We start from the raw sequence: 16,434 nt of genomic DNA, 5'->3' as shown, positions 1-16,434 counted from the left end.
TAGGCCCCTCAGACCTGGGTTTTGAATTAGTCACTGTGCCTGGCTGGTAGAGGTGGGCAGTGATTGCTCTCATTGGTTCCCTCGGGGGTCATGAGAGTTGTGTGGAATAAGCTTCTAAAGCTTTCTTCCAGAGGTCAGACCTGGTGGGGGGCAGATGCGCTGACTGCTCTGTGACTTCCCCACCCACTCCCTGTGTAGAGCCACAGACCAGGGGAGCCCTGACTAGGAATGGGGCCCCAGGAAAAGGTTACAGAGTGGGAGTGGTAAGGGGTTTGGCTGAATCGTGGCCAGAGATCTGTGGGGGCCAAGTCTGCCTAGGGCCCCAGCAGACAGTCGGGGGCTCCGAGACGTGCAGGGGGCACTTGGATCTACTCGAAGGGGCTTTTTTGCCTGCGGGGCAGGAGGTGCACTGATTTGAAAAGGTTCTTCCAGTTGGCCTTGGGACCAGAACTGCTTCCGCCCTGGGATGTGCCATGGCGGAATTCTTTGTGGAGGACCCGGTGTCTTCCTGCCTCTCCGAATCACTGCACTCGGGGCTCATGGGGAGGGAGCAGAGAGGGCACTCGCGCCACCTTCCTTACTAGGAGGAGGGTTTCTAAGTCTGGTCCTTCAGCCAAGGGACGGACGACTTAAGGGAGCTTTCCCTGCAACTCAGGAGCGGGAAGGGAGTGGTGGGAACTATGTGTCCAAACACACTTCAGCGCCAGGGTCACTTTGTTTTTCCCATTCATCTGTCCAAAGGCAAAACAACGAGTGGATGAGAAACCCAGCCTGGGAGCCGTGAAGCTGCAGGAGGCCCCCTCGGCTGCCTCCCAGATGAAGCGAACCGGAGCGATCAAGCCTCGGGCTGTCAAAGTGGAGGAGAGTAAGGCCTGATGGTGCCTGGCTGCCACCTCACCTCGCCCCACTGGGGATGGTGCCGCCATGCGGCCTTGACATAGCCGACACTCGGGAGCCTCACCAGATCCACCGTCCAAATGCCTGGCCCGGACTGAGAGACCTCCCTCCTCTCCACTCCCGAAAGCTCCGTTGTCAACCAGCTTGCACCCGTGGATATATGGCATTGACCCGCTTGCTTTGATAGGAAACAAAAAAGCAAACGACACCTTCATCCCATGTGCTCCCACCGTGACCGTGGAGTGACGCCTCCCGTGCAGTGCAGATCCGCCCTCCCTGCCTCCTCCCTGTCCTGCCGCACAGCCAGGGCGCCTTCTCAGCAGTGCTTCCGGCCCAGCCGCCCATTCCGAGGCACAGGGGTTTGGCAGCAGGGTCATTTTACTTTGAGGCTTTTTGTTTTAAAATGTAGCCAAGGTTTTTACAAAGGGGAAAGGAAAAGAAAACCAACGCAAGCTCCATGTGTATAGCTGAACTTTTATATGTTTCTCGCCAGCCCCTCCCCTCCCTCCCATCTCCAGCCTCTGTCCTGTTTAATTTGATACGTCACTGCAGTACCTTAAGAGGTGACTCTTAAGAATGCATCCCCTCCTGATTCCTCAGCTGGTTCATCTTTGAGGTTATTTGCAAGAAGAAATGGAGGCTCTCGAGGGCACCCGTCGTGAGCACTCTGGTGCCTGGCTCCCCGCCTGGGAAGCAATGGGTTGCGCAGAGCAGCAGGCAGGTGGCAGCGGCGGGGGGAGTCACAGTTGGGTTCCAGCTCCTGGCCTGATGGGCCCAGGGTGCCTACAGGCAGCCCATGAAGATGGTGACAGTTTTAGCATGAGAATCACACAGGGTCCCTGTCCTGAGCTCCTCTAAAGCCAGTGGATGTGCTGAGCACTAGAGACCAATCATGGAGATGGCTGCTGGTGGCTCCCAGATTGGCCCAGATGGGATGAGCTGAGACACCACAGGCCCATCCCAGGCCCCATGGGCTCTGCTTCTGGGGCTCCATACCCTGCCCCTCAGGGGCGCTGTTTTTCACGCACTTCTTTCCTTGAAGCCTTCCGTAACCTGTTGTTTTCCTTCCTCTTCTGGAGCCTGCTGCTTTCTCTGGACCCGTCTCCACCTCCCACACAGCTAGTTCATCGTGAACACCACTTGGTGGCAGAGGAGTGGACCTGCGTGTGGTCCCCACGTGAGGCTGCTGGGAGTTTGTCCTTTTCCTCCTTTGCTTCACTCCCAGCAGCAGACCCAGGTTGTCAGGACAGGAGGGCCTGACCTAAGCAGCAGGCATCTGTCTCATTTGTCTTCAGATGACCGGGGCAGGGGGGGCAGGGTGAGGCTGGGTGGAGGGCTGACCAAGGTCCAGAGGGCCTGCGCAGTCTGCAGGGGCAGCTTCTCCAGCCAGAGGCTTGTGTGAGCCATCGTGTGCTGGGCTTGTCGTTTTTAAATAAGAAACAAGATTCTGTCATTCCGAGGAAAGGGAAGCGGACAGTTCAAGTTTCTTAGCTGTTCTTAAGGGTCATTGAGCGTCTACCTGCTCTTCCAGAGGAGGCCAGCTCAGAACACCGTGAGGAGAGGGCCGGGGATGCACCCCCCCAGAGGCTGCCCTCGGCGTCTCATGGGTGCAGGACAGCACTCGGGCTTGGGCTCTAAGCTCTGTGTCTAGTGTAGAACATGGGGAAGGAGCATCTTAGGAACTGCTAAAGTAACTTCTTACTGCTCTCACAATTCTAAGGAAGTGGGAGAACGGCCTCCTACAAACAGCGCCCACCCCAGAGCTGCCTGGGAAGGTGCAGTTTTACTGAAAGCTGCTTTACTGTTCACCTGCATCTTTCAGCAGCTCCCCTCCTGCCCTCCCCTGGTCTTTTCCCTCTTCGTCCCCAGTCTTTACGCTTGAGTCCTTTCCCCAGGGGCTGTCCACCTGACAGTTCCGGGCATTCCCTACCTGAGCTGCGTGTCTGCTTTTCCTTCTCCCACTGCAAGTGGCTGCTTGTGGGGCCTGGGATGAGCCCTCTTTGTCCCTATCCGCCCCCCTTGCCAAGCCATTCCTGGGTGAGTCCAGGCCTGCGGGAGCCACACATTCATCTCCACCTGGACATTTGAGCCACATGGCGAGACCCCTCCCACCTGACGCGGTGGTGCGTGTGATCTGTCGAAAGAAAAAGCCTCCCGGATGCTGTTAAAAAGATAGACCCTTCAGGTGAACCTGACATCAGACCCACAGTACTTGCTGTTTGAGAAAAAATAAAAACATAAAGGTCACCTGTTCTCTAGCCCTTTTCTCTTACCCGGTATTTCCTTCCTTCCTTCTCCCTGACCCCAAATAAAAAAACAAAAAACACTAGAATTTATTTATATGTATTGATGTTGTAGGTCTAGATGAAAAAAAAGAAGTAAATGTTTCACTGCTCTATTTATATATAATGTCTGAATTAATTCTGTGCAGGAAAGGCCAGGAAATTGCATGTGAAGTTCGGTGCAGTCACCACCTCTGTGTGACCTGAGCTGCAGTCTCTTCGCTGAGATGCAGATTTTAAATGAGACTAGGGGCTGAGGGCAGGCCTCAGGCCTCCCAGCGCCCCAACCCCTCCTTGGTCTGATTAAATGCAGTTCTTAGTGCAGAGACTTTTTAAGGTGCAATATATCTCTTCCTTTCACGTGGTTTTAGAGCCAAGCTCAAGGTAGTAGGATGTAGGGTCTTATTTTGTTTTCAAACCCCCATCTTCAGAGCGCAGATACATGCAGAGGCTTCTGCCAGGATACAACGGGGCCTTGGTGGGAACAGGTGGAGACCAGCACTTGCCTTTTCTGCTGCTGAGTGGGGGGTCAGAACCCACGCACTTTTGCCTGCTAAAGTTGCCCTCCTCCCGATGCTGGCAGCTCTGCCTTTGCCATCAGGGCTGCGGCGCATTGCTCAGCAACCAGTGGCCTTGCGGTGGTATTTGTCCACTGTCCGCTAGAGTGGGATGAAGTCCAGAGTGTGGGTGTGCATCTGAAATGCTCATCCACCCACTGGGAACTTCAATGCCAGCTGCATTCGGTTTGATTTTCTTAACTGTTGGCTTCTCCCCCCCGTTTTTTTTTTTTTTTTTTTTTTAAACATTAGTATTGTTTTCAAACTTGGAATTCATTGACAGTCTGGCTCTAGGTTCCTTAAGGGAGAAAACAAAGGATGACTTTATTTCACATTCGAGAAAATCAGTTCAGTTCCAAAGCTGTGGTCCTTCCAGCCACTTCTAGGGACACTGGGGTACATTGTTAAACATTGACATCAGTGCTCTCCAGCTGAGCTGTCACCCTCCTGTCTTCTGGATCTGCCTTCCGGATGGTCAGTGACGCCTTCTGGAAGCTGAGCGTACACAGGTGCACGGCCATGCTGTGGCTTGGCCTGCTGCGGCAGCGTGGCAGCTCTGGTGGAGCCTTCTCCCTTGCCATTTGGTTCCTCTCTGCCAAGTAGCTGCAGGCTGCCCCTCAAATCTTCATTTGTCCCTTTTCACTTCCTGCAGAGCAAGCCTAGGTTAGAGGGTCTGCTGGAAATGGCCTTTGAAGACCAAGGATACCAGAGTGTGTGTGCTCTGTCATATTCTGCGATGAATGGGAAACATAGGCTTCCAGAAAGTCAGCTCTCTTCTGAAATGTGACGGACCTAAGCAGGAAGTCATCCAGGACAGGAGTGGCTCGGTGTTGGAGATGGACGCTGTTGCCCGGCCATGCTCCACCAGGGCCACCAGTGTATATCTGGCTGGTGGTCTTCGGGCACGTGAGACCTTCTTCACTGTCTCCACCCCAGTTGGTGACCTCCAGGATGGTAGTGGCACCCCCAGAGCCCCATCTTCAGCATGTTCTGGAGCCTCGGAGTGGAAATCCCTGCTAAGGCTCTGTGTGGACGCCTTTCTCCCATGATCTAAAGGGGACACTGTACTCTTAAGCTTTTGACCTCATGCCTTGTGTAGTAAAAAAGGATTTGGGGGTTTTCGTTGGGTTCCTGAGAGGGTTGTGTTTTGTTTTGTTTCCTTTTGTTTATGTTTCGGCCTTTCCTCTTTGTCTTTCCATGTAGACCAGATATTTGAAAGGGCAGACGATGGCTAGAGGTGTAAGTGCAGCTTGTTTAGACGTTATTTCGGGAAACTTACCTTGGATGGGAAATGGAATCGTGGATTCACCAGGCCGGTGCTGGCACACTCAAACCCTCGCCCTTTCCCTCCGGTTCAGTACCTATTGTTTCTCCTTTCAAATATGTGATTGTACTAGCTCTTTCCATATGAAAGAATTCTCCTTATTTAAATAAAAAAGTTAAAAAAGATAAAGCTGAACATGCTTTCTCAGGTTGTACATCCCTCTTTTCTTGGTAATTTGACCAGAGAGAACTACAGATCAAAGAGTTCTAATTTTACAGAGTTCACATGGAAATTAGGAGTGGCACGGCCGAAATGCCTTACCAGAAGCTGTATGGGTAGAGAAGGGACTGAAACCCGTGGTTAAGAAGCATCTTCCAAATGCGGCAGCACCAAGCACTCTCCACTCTCTTCCCACGGATGGCATCTGGCTGTGTGCAGTGCCTGCCTGTGGCCCCATCACTTGCCATGAGAAATGAGCTGGTCAGAGGAGGTAAGCATTTGGTGTGGTGTGCGGTGGTGTCACCTCCAGCAGTGCTTTTGCAGGAAGTGGGTGCAGGAGGATTCTGCTGTGCTTTGGGGTGGGGAAGGAGCAAGCCACCCAGGCCTGCGGCAGCGAAAAATAAAAGGTAAGAATGAGTTGAGGCAGCAGTTCTCAGTTTTGCCATTGCCTCACTGTGTGACCTGGGGAAAGAGTCAGTCTCCTTAATCATAAAATGCAGACTGTAATAGTATCAACCTCATGGGGTAGTGCGGATTCAAAGTCACCAGTAGCTTTTAGCTTAGTGCCTAGAACCAGCTAAGAAAACTTACAAATTACCTCCAAGAAAGAAAACGCTGTTTCCACGAGAAACACCAATCCCTCAACTTCCTTCTAAGCCTTTTGACTGTGGAAGAGAGTTGGGGACCTGGGCACAGGCATCTCGGCTTTAACCAGCCACACTCACTGCCCTGATTCACTGCTCCCTAGGGACAGGTGGCTCAAAATCGCAAAAGGAGATGGGCCCTGAAGGAGGCTAGTCCTGAGGTTGGGGACTTGCAAGATGGAGGCTCTCAGTCCTGAGGCACCACCACTGTTAGCATGGCATGAACCAAAGCTCGACAGCCCAGCCCCACTCCTTCCTGGGGCCCAGGGAACCTTCCCTGCCCACCGTAAACACAGTTTGCCTGCAGGCTCTGGCCACAAACACAGGTGAGCCCCAGCTCCTTCCCTCTCTGTGGGATCTTGGGTGAGTCACATAACCCCTCAAGGGTAAGCCATAAAGAAGTAACCACTAAATTCTCAACTGGTGTCATCTAATGCTATGTTGACCAACATGGAAAAAAAAAATCTTGCAGACAGCCAAGAACCGTAATTAAGGTTATTAAACCTGCAGTGTGTCCTTTTGGTCTGTATAAATTAACATACAAATAGACCAGGAGATCAAGAAGCGAGGCTGAGAAGAGTGATCCATCAGCCTGGTTGCGTTGCTGTCAGTTACCCTGCTCTGGGTGCAGACTGTTCCAGGGAAAACATGGGAAGGGGTGCATTCACCCAACCAAAAGTACCATGTCTGCCCCAAAGCAGGCCTTTGGGAAGGCTCTTGACCCTGAGCACAGGGGGCTGGAGAGGCTGATGGAGAAGGAGCCCTGGGAAGGGAGGAAGAAGCCTCCAGTCTTCTGCCACGGAGTTTAGGGGAGATGCCCCCACTGGAGCCTCTGATGGTCTTGCAGCCCCCACTCATGTCCGGGGTTTTTTTTTTTGGTTTTGTTTTTTGTTTTGAGACAGGGTCTCACTCTGTAGTCCAGGCTGGAGTGCAGTGGTGAGACCAAGGCTCACTGCAGCCTCGGCCTCCCTGCCCCAAGCGATCTCCTGCCTCAGCCTCCCTTGTAGCTGGGACTGCAGGCGGACGCCAACAGGCCCGGCTAATTTTTGCATTTTTTTATGGAAACGTGGTCTTCCTATGTTGCCCAGGCTCTTCTGGAACTCAAGCGGGCTCACGCGATCCTCCCACCTTGGCCACCCAAAGTGCTGGGGTTACAGGTGTGAGCCACCGCCCCCGGCCCTAGGTGCTTTTTAAATGCACTTACCCTCAGCCACTTCACTAGATGTATGTGCAAGCAGATTCGTGGCATCGATGTTTTTTGGCAAGAAAACTAGGAGCGCCCACGGGCGTGGGAGCACGCACCTGTGGTCTCAGCTGCTCTGGAGGCCGAGGAGGGAGGATCGCTTGGGGCAGAGAGGTCGAGGCTGCAGCAAGCCGTGGTCCTGCCACTGTACTCCAGCCTGGGCGACAGAGGGAGACCCCCTCTCAAAAAATTAAGGCCGGACGCGGTGGCTCACGCCTGTAATCCCAGCACTTTGGGAGGCCGAGTCGAGCGGATCACTTCAGGTCGGGAGTTCGAGACCAGCCTGGCCAATATGGTGAAACCCCGTCTCTACTAAAAATACAAAAATTAACCGGGCGTGGTGGCGGGTGCCTTTAATCTCAGCTACTCGGGAGGCTGAGGCAGGAGAATCGCTTGAACCCGGGAAGCGGAGGTTTTGGTGAGCCGAGATAGCGCCATTGCACTCCAGCCTGGGCAACAAGAGCGAAATTCCGTCTCAAAAAAAAAGAAAAGAACTAGGAGCAAACTGGCGCGCCAGGCAGAACGCCGTTGTGCAGACGCAGATTTAAGATCTCCACGCCAGATGGAGTGAAAAAGCAAGGAGCAGAAGATGGGTGGGAGCCCACTGCGCTTTTAAAAAGCTGCATGTCTGCTTAGAGTACACAGAAATCCTGGCACACAAAGCAGTAGCACCCAGGGAGGCGAACTCCCGCGTTTCACACCTGCTTCTCCCTCGGGCCCAGAGCGCTCTCCCGCTGCGCACGCGCGTCACCCTCGCCCAATGCGCACGCGCGCTGCTACCCGTCGGACCCCGCAGGCGCAGTGAATCGAACGTCGAGCAGGGCGGCGGGCGGTGCGAGGTGCTGAGCGGCCTCACCCCCGACCGTCGGCCCAGTAGGACGGTTCCGAGGCGTTGCCCGGCGCCGGGCGCGCCTCTCCCTGGACTCGGAGAAACGCGGGTACGTTTGGAGACACCAGGGACCGACAGCCCAGCCCGGACTCGGGAGAGTCGGTGCGAGACGAGGGCGTCCAAGTCTTGCCGGAGCTGGGGGCGGCGTCCGCCGACCGAGTCCCGCAGTAAGAGTCCGCGGAGCGTGCAGCCCTAGGGAGGAAGAGCGTGCTGCGGCTGCAGCCTCAGGGTGAGGACGGAGCTGGGGCCGACGCAGCCTCAGGAGTTGGTGGCCGGGACAGGTGCGGCCTGTGGGGAAGAAGGGCCGGCCAGGCAGATGCGGTCTGCAAGGGGAGAGGAGGTACTCCCAGGACGGATGGGACCTTTTGGGAGGAAGGCGCTCAAGGCGGGTGCAGCTTAGGGAGGGAAAGGCGCGTCCAGGGTAGATGGGGCCTGAGGATGCCAGCGGGGCGCCAGCGGCCAGTTGCGGCTTTGGTGTGAGACAGGATGCTCCAGGGCGGATGCATCCTCAAGAGAAGCGGCGCTCAAGGGAAGATGAAGCCTGGAGGAGAACGTGGAGGCGCAGGGTGCAAATGCACCCTCCAGGCGAGAAAGGGAGCACCCGGGGATGATGTGCCGCTGGAAGAGAAGGCAGGGAGGCACTGGGGGCAGATGCATCCTGAGGAGAGATGAGGAGGCCTCGAGGCTCGGCCAGGTTGGGGTCCCTGGGCCGAGCAGCTGAGATGGCACCCAGGAGCTGCCCAGGGAGCTGTGGCCCCGCTGTGGGCTCCTGGTCGTCCGGGAGGGAGAGGAGAAACCCTGGCATTCCTTAGCGGTGTTCTGGCTACCAAGACGTGCTCAGCTGGTTTTATGGAATGAGTTGTTGTTGTTGTTGTTTTGAGACGGTCTCGCTCTATCGCCGGGGCTGGAGTGCAGTGGCCGGATCTCAGCTCACTGCAAGCTCCGCCTCCCGGGTTCCCGCCATTCTCCTGCCTCAGCCTCCCGAGTAGCTGGGACTACAGGCGCCCGCCACCTCGCCCGGCTAGATTTTTGTATTTTTTTTTAGTAGAGACGGGGTTTCACCATATTAGCGAGGATGGTCTCGATCTCCTGACCTCGTGATCCGCCCGTCTCGGCCTCCCAAAGTGCTGGGATTACAGGGTTGAGCCACCGCGCCCGGCGGAATGAGTTGTTGACAGGAGTGAATGTCCAGTCCTGAGATCCCCTGAATTCCCACCCGAGTTCACTGCTAGTGCCCCTCACCCCACATGTCTACCTGAACCAAGGGTCCAGGAACTTAGGCCTTTCTTAGCAGCCCGGCTGGGCTGTGGTTCTCTCAGCGCGCGTCTGGGAGCCAGGTGGCTGGGGATTCCTTTTGTAGCTTCTCGGGAGCCCTCATTGACCACGGCTTCTCCCTTCTTTTCTAGGGCATCTGCCTGAGCCCACTTTTCTACAAGATGTGGGGATTTTTGAAGCGCCCTATAGTGGTGACGGCTGACATCAACTTGAGCCTTGTGGCCCTGACTGGGATGGGGTTACTGAGCCGGCTGTGGCGACTCACGTACCCGCGGGCTGTGGTGTAAGCTAAGTGACTCCATTCCCAGGGTGAATCTAGAATTGTACTTTGTGATAGGAGGAGCCTTACAATAGCATAAATGGGAGAGTGAAATCCTGGCTTTTTGGTGATAGATGTTTTTGGCAATGAGAGACCAGTCTGTCCCCAGGACAGCCCCAGCAGAGTACACCTTTTAGGTCTTGCCTTCTGGGTCTGTAGCAGGTGAAATTTGACCCATTAAATGGGTGCAGTAGAGGAAAATCTGGTTGCCAACCTTGGGTAACAGTTTTAAAGTCTTGGCAGCAGAGGATTGATGGATTTGGAAGTGAGTCTTCACTGTTGAGAGCACTCAGAATGTGTTTTTGTCATAATGGGAAGTGGTTGCTGTTATTATTGAAGGGCTCTTTATTAACTGATTAATGCGTGTTTTTTGTTTTGTTTTTGAGACGGAGTCTCGCTCTGTCGCCCAGGCTGGAGTGCAGTGGCTGGATCTCAGCTCACTGCAAGCTCCGCCTCCCGGGTTCACACCATTCTCCTGCCTCAGCCTCCTGAGTAGCTGGGACTACAGGCGCCCGCCACCACTCCGGGCTAAGTTTTTGTATTTTTAGTAGAGACAGGGTTTCACTGTATTAGCCAGGATGGTCTCAACCTCCTGACCTTGTGATCCGCCCGCCTCGACCTCCCAGAGTGCTGGGATTACAGGCATGAGCCACCGTGCCCAGCCGTTTTTTGTTTTTGTTTTTGAGATGGAGTCTTGCTTTGTCGCCCAGGTTGGAGTGCAGTAGGGCCATCTCAGCTCACTGCAGCCTCTGTCTCCTGGGTTCAAGTAATTCTCTGCTTCATCCGCCTGAGTAGCTGGGATTTATAGGTACCCGCCACCACGGCTGGCTAATTTTTGTATTTTTAGTAGAGATGGGGTTTCACCATCTTGGCCAGGCTGGTATTGAACTGCTGACCTCATCATCTACCCAACTTGGTCTCCCAAAGTGTTAGGATTACAGGCGTGAGCCACTCCGCCCTGCTGCATGTTCTTTTTGAACCTTTTATTATGGAAAACGTCAATCACATACAAAAGCAGGGAGACGAGTATAATGAATGACCCCCCGACACACACGAGTGTATTCATTACCCAGCTTCACCTTATCAGTTCACAGCCAGACCCCTCCCTGCAGGGGATTTTACTTTGAAGCAAATCCTAGACATACTGTATTCGTAGATAATTCAGCAGTATGTCTGTAAAAGATGAGGATTTTTTTTTTTTTTTTTTTTTTTTTTTTTGAGACAGAGTCTCACTCTGTCACCCAGGCTGTAGTGCAGTGGTGCGATCTTGGCTCACTGTAACCTCCGCCTCCCGGCTTCAGGGGATTCTCCTACCTCAGCCTCCTGAGTAGCTGGGATTACAGGCACCTGCCATCATGCCTGGCTAATTTTTGTATTTTTAGTAGAGAAGGGGTTTCACTGTGTTGGCCAGGCTGGTCTCAAACTCCTGACCTTGTGATTCACCGATAAGCATCAACAGAGCAGCTCCCATGGCGGCACAATGAGAAAAGTGGAGCTCCAGCACTATCTGGTAGGCCATGGGGACGGACAAGGCCCCCGCGAGCGCTGGCAGCAGGCGCAGGGACCACACAGGCACGTTGCTACTGTATTCTGGAAAAGCAACCACATTGCAGAGCTGACTGCACTATGCACACACCATCTCCACGTACGGCAGCTGTGTTTTCACACAGCGCCATCATGTTCACAGACTCTAAAATGCACATTTACCAAACTGGGGACCACATCAGCAGCGGGTCCCCACTTTGGGAGCCTCGGCCTCCCAAAGTGCCGAGATTACAGGTGTGAGCCACTGTGCCTGGCTGAGGGCTGAGATTCTTAAAAACAAAAATCACATAACCACAGTTGTATTATCATGCCTGAGAAATTTACGGTGGTTTCTTGGTTATCTTCACCTTTCCCTAATTGAAGACATGTTATTGCAGTTAATTCGCACGTTTCCCTTTCATACTTGGAACCGTTTTGTTGGGTCATCAGGTCTGATCACCACAGACACGTGCTGCTGGTGGGGGTGGGGGTGGGGGGTGGGGGGCAGGATTAGCCTCGTGTCCCGGCAGGTCTTTCAGCAGGTTGGCTCATAGTATCCACCTAAATCAAACACGAGGGAGAGACAGGATCTGTATGGGGCAGGCATGCTGAGTGCCAGCTGTGCTTGGGGAATTCCCCATGTCTCTGTGGGTGGGTGATGCTGTATGCATCTTAATATCTGGGGACGGGAAACAGTTGGGGCAAAAGATCCAGCCTTTGCTGATCACCCAGCCAGAGTCGTTTGGAAATACATAGACATTTATCCTCACACTTTTTGTTTACAGTTAAGATTCTAATTGAATATAATATGCGGGGTTTTTTTTTTTTTCCAGTTTTGATGAAGTGTATTATGGGCAGTACATCTCTTTTTACATGAAACGAATCTTCTTCTTGGATGACAGTGGGCCGCCATTTGGCCACATGGTGCTGGCCTTGGGAGGTAGGAGTCATCAGTTAGGAGAGTAGCCCCTGCCCTTCAGGACCTCAAATACATTGAAAACTTATCAGTGCGTTCCTTACGGGCAGAAACCAGGTCTTATTATTGATGCATCTTGTTTATTGCTTGCCACAGTACTCTAGAAATGTTTGCTGAATGGGATAGTTACTGATTAATCTTCTGTTTCAGGTTATTTAGGAGGATTCGATGGCAATTTTTTGTGGAACAGAATTGGAGCAGGTAAAAGATAATTTTCATTTCCCTTATTAATGTGCACAGGTTAGAATGGAGAGATTGTGGTTTTTGTAGGGATTAACAACTGTGGCTTTTTTTTTTTCCTTTCATACCTAGTCCCGTAGAAACTGTGCCTTACTAATCTGAGTCCAGAAAATGATAAATTGGTTGTATACAAATGAAAGACTTTTGAAAAGTCTGGTTAAAATCTTAGTGTTTAGTTACAGTCATTATTTTCGCCCTTGTTTTTTGGTACACATATTATGTAGCATCTGATTGCAATTATCTTTTGTACAGGTAAATTTTGTACATTGCCACAATGTTTTTGAAAATAGGGAGGGTAAATGTATAAGTAAGGCAGTAATTTTAGAATCCTTAGTCCTTTCTACGCTTCCTGAGATCGGGTTCCGTGACTATGCAAAGCTAGTTTCAAAGCCCTCACCTACAGTTTATGCACTCCGCTGCTGATGTGGTCCCCAGTTTGGTAAATGTGCATTTTAGAGTCTATGAACATGATGGCGCTATGTGAAAACACAGCTGCCGTACATGGAGATGGTGTGTGCACAGTGCAGTCAGCTCTGCAATGTGGTTGCTTTTCCAGAATACAGTAGCAACGTGCCTGTGTGGTCCCTGCGCCTGCTGCCGGCGCTCGCGGGGGCCTTGTCTGTCCCCATGGCCTACCAGATAGTGCTGGAGCTCCACTTTTCTCATTGTGCCGCCATGGGAGCTGCTCTGTTGATGCTTATCGGTAAGACCTGGGCCCCTGCCTGCTCTTGCTGTCATCCAGGGAGGAACTGACCCTCTGGCCCAGAAGATCACGTGGGCGTGGTGGGCGAACTGCACTGGAAAGTGTACCTGGTTCATCCAGATTTGGCGCTGCAAGTCACCCACTCCCAGTCTGGCCCCATGGCTATGGGATAGCTGAATTGTGGGATCAGACTCTTATCAGCAGTCGGGGTATGGCAGTAGAAAACTGCCCAGATGATGCTGCAAAGTCCATGCGCATGTGGGCACCTCCATCTCCAACCAATCCTATGACCAAATGATAACTTCCCCTTGTTCCGCCCTCTCCCGGGCCTTGACCAACTGAGATGGACTCGTGAGTCAGTGGATCCTCTTCAGAGAGGGTCTTCCAACCCCCTCCCGGGCCTTGGCCTATTGAGATGAACTCATGAGTTAGTGGATCCTCTTCAGAGAGGGTCTTCCAGCTCACGTTTATGAACAGATGAAATTAAAGCAGATGAAAAGTTAGATTAGGCTGGGCGCAGTGGCTCGCACCTATAATCCCAGCACTTTGGGAGGCTGAGGCAGGTGGCTCACTTGAGCCCAGGAGTTCAGGATCAGCCTAGGCAAGATAGTAAGACTGCATCTGTACAAAAAAAAAAAAAAGTCGGGTGCAGTGGCTTACGCCTGTAATCCCAGCACTTTGGGATGCCGAGACGGGTGGATCACAAGGTCAGGAGTTTGAGACCAGCCTGGCCAACATGGTGAAACCCCATCTAAAAACATGAAAAATACAAAAAATTAGCCGGGTGTGGTGGCAGGTGCCTGTAATCCCAGCTACTTGGGAAGCTGATGCAGGAGAATTGCTTGAACCTGGGGGGTGGAGGATGCAGTGAGCCAAGACTGCGCCACAGCACTCCAGCCTAGGTGACAGAGTAAGACTCCATCTCAAAAAAAATAAATAAGCCAGTCATGGTGGCTCACGTGAGCCTGTAATCCTAGCACTTTGGGAGGCCAAGGTGGGTGGAACACAAGGTCAAGAGATCGAGACCATCCTGGCCAACATGGTGAAACCCTGTCTCTACTAAAAATACAAAATTTAGCTGGGTGTGATGGCGCACACCTTTTGTCCCACCTACTCAGGAGCCTGAGGCAGGAGGATACCTTGAGCCCTGGTAGTCAAAGCTGCAGTGAGCCATGATAGTGCCACTGCACTCCAGCCTGGGCAAGAGAGCAAGACCCTGACTCAAAGAAAAAAAAACAGAGACAGTAGAAAATGAAAAGAGATGTGTATTGGGTGATGACTGTAAGAGGCCCTGTGCTATAGAATGTGTTAACATTCACAACAGCCCCACACAGTTGTATCGCTTCTGAAGTATGCGTTTTTTCATGAATGTTTTTCATCCTCATACATTTTCCCTTGCTACCTTAAAATTGACATGTATTTCCTCTTTGAAACAGAGAATGCTCTCATCACTCAGTCAAGGCTAATGCTTTTGGAATCAGTGTTAATATTTTTTAATCTATTGGCCGTGTTGTCCTACCTGAAGTTCTTCAATTGCCAAAAGCACAGGTATGGAAAATGGAGTGTCTTCCTAATTAACAAAAACAGAGATTCTGGGTGGTTTGTTGACCTGAGATGGTGTGGTACCCTTTTTTGTTTTGTTTTGTTTTGTGAGACGGTACCTTTTCATTTTGAGGAGTTGCTTGCTAAATATCTTTTTTTTTTTTTTTTTTTTTTTTGAGACGGAGTCGCTGTCCCCCTAAATATCTTTTTTGTTTTTTATTTTTTTTGAGACGGAGTCCCTGTCACCCAGGCTGGAATGTAATGGCGCAATCTCGGCTCACTGCAACCTCCAGCCTCAGTCTCCCAAGTAGCTGAGATTACAGGCGCACAGCACCGTGTCTGGCTAATTTTAGTATTTTTAGTAGAGACGGAGTTTCACCACATTGGCCAGGCTGGTCTCGAACTCCTGACCTCAGGTGACCCACTGTCTTGGCCTCCCAAAGTGCTGTGATTACAGGCGTGAGCTTCTGCGCCTAGTGCTAGATACATTTTGGTCCTCTAGTATTTTGGGGGTTGGCCCTTGGCTTGTGACTTCATAAATACATCTTCATTTTTCCATAATTTAAACTAACAGGGCAAAATTTTCTGGGCAAAAAGAAAAATTCTGCTGGGCCGGATACTTTGGGAGATGGGAATTCTTTCTTATTGCACTCGGGGCTCAGCATGGCCAGCTGACCCAGAAAGATTTCTCTGAGGAATGTGGAGCTTCTCTAGCCTTTTGGAAATGTGTCTGAACTAGTCCTGTCTCCATCTGCTCTGTTTGTATTCCAGCCCTTTTTCTCTGAGCTGGTGGTTCTGGCTAACACTGACAGGGGTTGCTTGTTCCTGCGCAGTGGGGTGAGTTCAAGCCTCTGGTCTTGGGCAGTGTCCTCCTCCTCCTCCTCCTCCTCGTGTTTTCTGGTCTCATGTTAACTCTATTCCTGTGATGTCTTTGCAGCATCAAGTACATGGGTGTGTTCACATACGTGCTCATGCTGGCGGTTGCAGCTGTCCATGCCTGGCACCTGATTGGAGACCAGACTTTGTCCAATGTAGGTGCTGATGTCCAGTGCTGCATGAGGCAGGCCTGTGTGGGGCAGATGGGGATGTCACAGGGGGTGCTTGGTGAAAAGACTCAAATCCTCAATGTTTTAGAAGCAGGCAGGCCTGGGCAGCCTCGCCTGTCAGCCTCTGCAGGTGCCTCTGTATGGGAGGCCAGAGTTTCTTTCACTAACTTTTTCTAAGCTCATAATGTTTAGAGGTGGGTGCACTTTTCCACATCGTAGGGCATGACTTTTCTCTGAATCTCTGGCAGGTCTGTGTGTTCTGTCACTTGCTTGCCCGAGCAGTGGCTTTGCTGGTCATCCCGGTCGTCCTGTACTTACTGTTCTTCTACATCCACTTGATTCTGCTCTTCCGCTCTGGGCCCCATGACCAAATCATGTCCAGTGCCTTCCAGGCCAGCTTAGAGGTAAGTAAGCAGTGGGCATCGTGGCTGCTGAAGGAGGAAGATAATAGTGGACCCAGAGTTTTCTTAGAAACACATCAAGGGAACATTAGCCCTTGAATCAAGAAATGAGGTATCCACATCCATATTTCTTTTTTTGGCAGTGGGGGATGGTGTCTTACTCTGTGACCCCAACTCCGGCTCCTGAGTTCAAGCGATTCTCCTCCTACCTCAGCCTCCCAAGTAGCTGGGATTACAAGCACCTGCAAACAGTTAATTTTTTTGTTTTGTTAGTAGAGACGGTTTTACCACGTTGGCCAGGCTGGTCTGGAACTCCTGACCTCAAGTGATCCACCCGCCGCAGCCTCTCAAAGTGCTGGGATTACAGGAGCGAGCCACTGTGCTCGGCAGCTGGGAGCATTTTAAAGTGAAGT

The 16,434-nt window shown here is 52.0% G+C and overlaps 2 protein-coding genes and 1 pseudogene across 13 annotated transcripts in view; 2 read left to right on the top strand and 1 right to left on the bottom strand.

Annotated features, from left to right (window-relative positions):
- PRRC2B (proline rich coiled-coil 2B) overlaps positions 1-5,182 on the top strand; it is a 105,368-nt gene extending 100,186 nt beyond the window's left edge. For 3 of the 6 annotated variants that reach the window (XM_030919362.1, XM_030919363.1, XM_030919360.1), the window contains one exon: positions 742-5,182. In XM_030919362.1, the coding sequence (XP_030775222.1) occupies positions 742-876 (135 nt within the window). In that variant the 3' untranslated portion in view covers positions 877-5,182. The remainder of the gene's footprint in view (positions 1-741) is intronic. The other 3 variants (XR_004053945.1, XM_030919364.1, XM_030919361.1) reach the window with 3 other exon arrangements.
- On the bottom strand, positions 2,075-5,143 carry LOC115893920 (annotated as a pseudogene). The gene has a single exon (XR_004053946.1). The product of XR_004053946.1 is annotated as an uncharacterized LOC115893920 (transcript).
- Positions 5,183-7,918: 2,736 nt separating the features above from the next.
- The window catches only part of POMT1 (protein O-mannosyltransferase 1), a 23,888-nt gene continuing 15,372 nt past the window's right edge, over positions 7,919-16,434 (top strand). For 3 of the 6 annotated variants that reach the window (XR_004053944.1, XM_010372848.2, XM_010372847.2), the window contains exons 1-9: positions 7,919-8,224; positions 9,402-9,553; positions 11,947-12,053; positions 12,240-12,290; positions 12,886-13,032; positions 14,469-14,580; positions 15,346-15,411; positions 15,512-15,605; positions 15,869-16,024. Coding sequence is in view for 5 of the 6 variants with exons in the window: in XM_010372848.2 (XP_010371150.1) it covers positions 9,432-9,553; positions 11,947-12,053; positions 12,240-12,290; positions 12,886-13,032; positions 14,469-14,580; positions 15,346-15,411; positions 15,512-15,605; positions 15,869-16,024 (855 nt within the window). In the remaining variant the exon portion in view is untranslated. Of the gene's footprint in view, positions 8,225-9,401; positions 9,554-11,946; positions 12,054-12,239; positions 12,291-12,885; positions 13,033-14,468; positions 14,581-15,345; positions 15,412-15,511; positions 15,606-15,868; positions 16,025-16,434 lie in introns of those variants that run through there. The other 3 variants (XM_030919359.1, XM_030919358.1, XM_010372849.2) reach the window with 2 other exon arrangements.

Source organism: Rhinopithecus roxellana, chromosome 16, assembly GCF_007565055.1.
Source record: "Rhinopithecus roxellana isolate Shanxi Qingling chromosome 16, ASM756505v1, whole genome shotgun sequence".
Taxonomy (NCBI): domain Eukaryota; kingdom Metazoa; phylum Chordata; class Mammalia; order Primates; family Cercopithecidae; genus Rhinopithecus; species Rhinopithecus roxellana.
This window is presented reverse-complemented; position numbering and strand designations above follow the sequence as displayed.